The 2057-nt window shown below is 33.4% G+C and overlaps 1 protein-coding gene across 1 annotated transcript; it reads right to left on the minus strand.

The window, feature by feature from the left end:
* Window positions 1–258: 258 nt before the first annotated feature.
* On the minus strand, window positions 259–1767 carry LOC147815811 (uncharacterized). The gene is made up of 2 exons (XM_087156029.1): window positions 1451–1767; window positions 259–1178 (listed from the first exon to the last, which is right to left on the minus strand). Exons 1-2 carry the CDS (start codon window positions 1493–1495, stop codon window positions 315–317), a joined length of 909 nt encoding a protein of 302 aa, XP_087012155.1. The 5' UTR covers window positions 1496–1767; the 3' UTR covers window positions 259–314.
* Between the last annotated feature and the right edge of the window lie 290 nt (window positions 1768–2057).

Consider the following 2057-nt stretch of genomic DNA (forward strand, 5'->3'; position numbering starts at 1 on the left):
CTCATAAACATTCTTAAAAATAATGGTATACAATAATTTTAATAAAATTAAATAGTAATACCTATACAAATATTGAATATTTTTTTTCCTTTTTAAATTTAAGCAAGAATTTTATTTTAAGAACCCGAAAAAAAGTATTATGCTGAAAAAGAAAAGTCATGCCTGCTGAAATAGAAAAACATTTTCTCCTCTGGAAGAGAAAGTTTCACTCAAAATTTTTAACAAATACCTAATAACAACAACAAATTGTGTGAACGTTATTAAATACATTTTATTTTCAAAGATAATAATAATAATAATAAAAACTTAACTATTTAAATTTCGAAAGAACAAAAATCCTTCCTTGCTGCAGCAATACATAGATCCAGACGGATGACTTTCAAATATTGTTCACTCAGATAGTCAATCAACGGAACACATTCCGGATAGATCCTGTTTTCGCACAGTTCTTTTTCAAAATCACGAACTAGCCCTACAACGTTTAAAAACATGCAGGACTCGTTAAAATCCTTGACGGACGCTAGTTCACCAATTTCAATATCCTCGTCCCCAACTCTCATAGGTGGTTGGAGACCTTTCTTCGCACCTATATGTCTGTATAAGACGAGTGTCAAACAGTTATTGAGGTCCCGTTCAACTTCTTCGTAGCGGCTGCTGTTCGGCTTTTCCAAAGGTATATTCCTTTTGGAAACCATTTTAAAAGTCTCCAAGAGATCCCCAGACTTAAACTTCAGGGTTAGGTAGCTGGATATCACTTCCTCTTGGACATTTTTAATGGCGTTCCACTGGGCGAAGCTAATGTCTAGGGGGAACTTGTACAGTCGTCCACTTCTACACTTGTGTTCGTGAGTGAGCGTGTACTTGCCGTCATCAGCCATGAGCAAATAAAACTCCCTCTTATCGTATTCATTGATCGCCTCAAGAGCTAAGTTGATTTCAACGATGTCGAAAATGGAGGTGGGTGGGCCATGTTGAAAACACACAGTGAACTGTTCCGGCTTAAGAGTGAGCCCCACTGTTGATGGATAATAGTCATCTCCGTAGCGATTAAACTTTCGAATATGAATAGCTGTCTTTTCCTTGAAGGTGCTGGTCAAAACAAAGTAGTTGTCGCCAATTGGGTAGTAGTGTTCGGGATAGCAGCCCTCTTGAAACAAACCTTTTCTCTTTGGTACATCCTAAAAATAAAAAATAAATATTTTGAGTCACCAAGAAAAACGTTATTATGATTGAACATTATTTTAAAAATTATTTCTAAGTAATATGAATATCTGAAATAAAAGTTTAAGAGTAAAAATATATGATTAAGTTTACAGATAGGTTAGTTAAGAAATAAGTAGTTAAAGAATTTAAAATTATGTTTCGGCTGAAAATCTATTAACATTAAATAAATTAATTATTACACATGAACAGTCATAAAATAAGGGTAAAGAAAATAATAAGTACTTACTTGAATTTCAATGTGCTTTCTTTTTAATGAAGAGTTGGCTGCCATAACTATCTAAAGACTGTAAAACAACACTTAAGAAATAAATATAAACAATTTTTCAAGAAGTAACTACACACGCCAGAGCAAAGGAACTTGTGATATACGATAAGGAAATTATTACCAACACAGCATTAATCGTTGCCAACAAAGGAAATATAACTCTAACAACCAATCAGAAAAATATCAAACTGTCACATGCTTAACTACTTACCAGCGCAAGTGAAAGGAACTGAATTCAACACACACGTCATAGACCAAGATTTAGCATGTTTTATCTTATCAGAATGACTCGCTCTGTAATCAGTAGTTGTGTTATCACACGGAACACGCTAAATATTAACACGTGCATGGTCAGTAGTGTTGCCACCCAGAGAAAGTTATAATAGCATTTAGTAGGGCAGAAATAATTATTTAATAACTGTCAAAGATTAAGTGAAAATATATCGATGAAACTATAGGATGATATCGATATCAAATCCTTTTTATTTATACACGTGTTCAAAATACAAAAGTTAAACTTATTTACACATATCTAACCAAGCATTCGTGGGTCAGTGGTTATGATATC

The sequence above is a fragment of the Parasteatoda tepidariorum genome, chromosome 2, assembly GCF_982258835.1.
Source record: "Parasteatoda tepidariorum strain Cologne lab strain chromosome 2, Ptep-v5.0, whole genome shotgun sequence".
Classification (NCBI taxonomy): domain Eukaryota; kingdom Metazoa; phylum Arthropoda; class Arachnida; order Araneae; family Theridiidae; genus Parasteatoda; species Parasteatoda tepidariorum.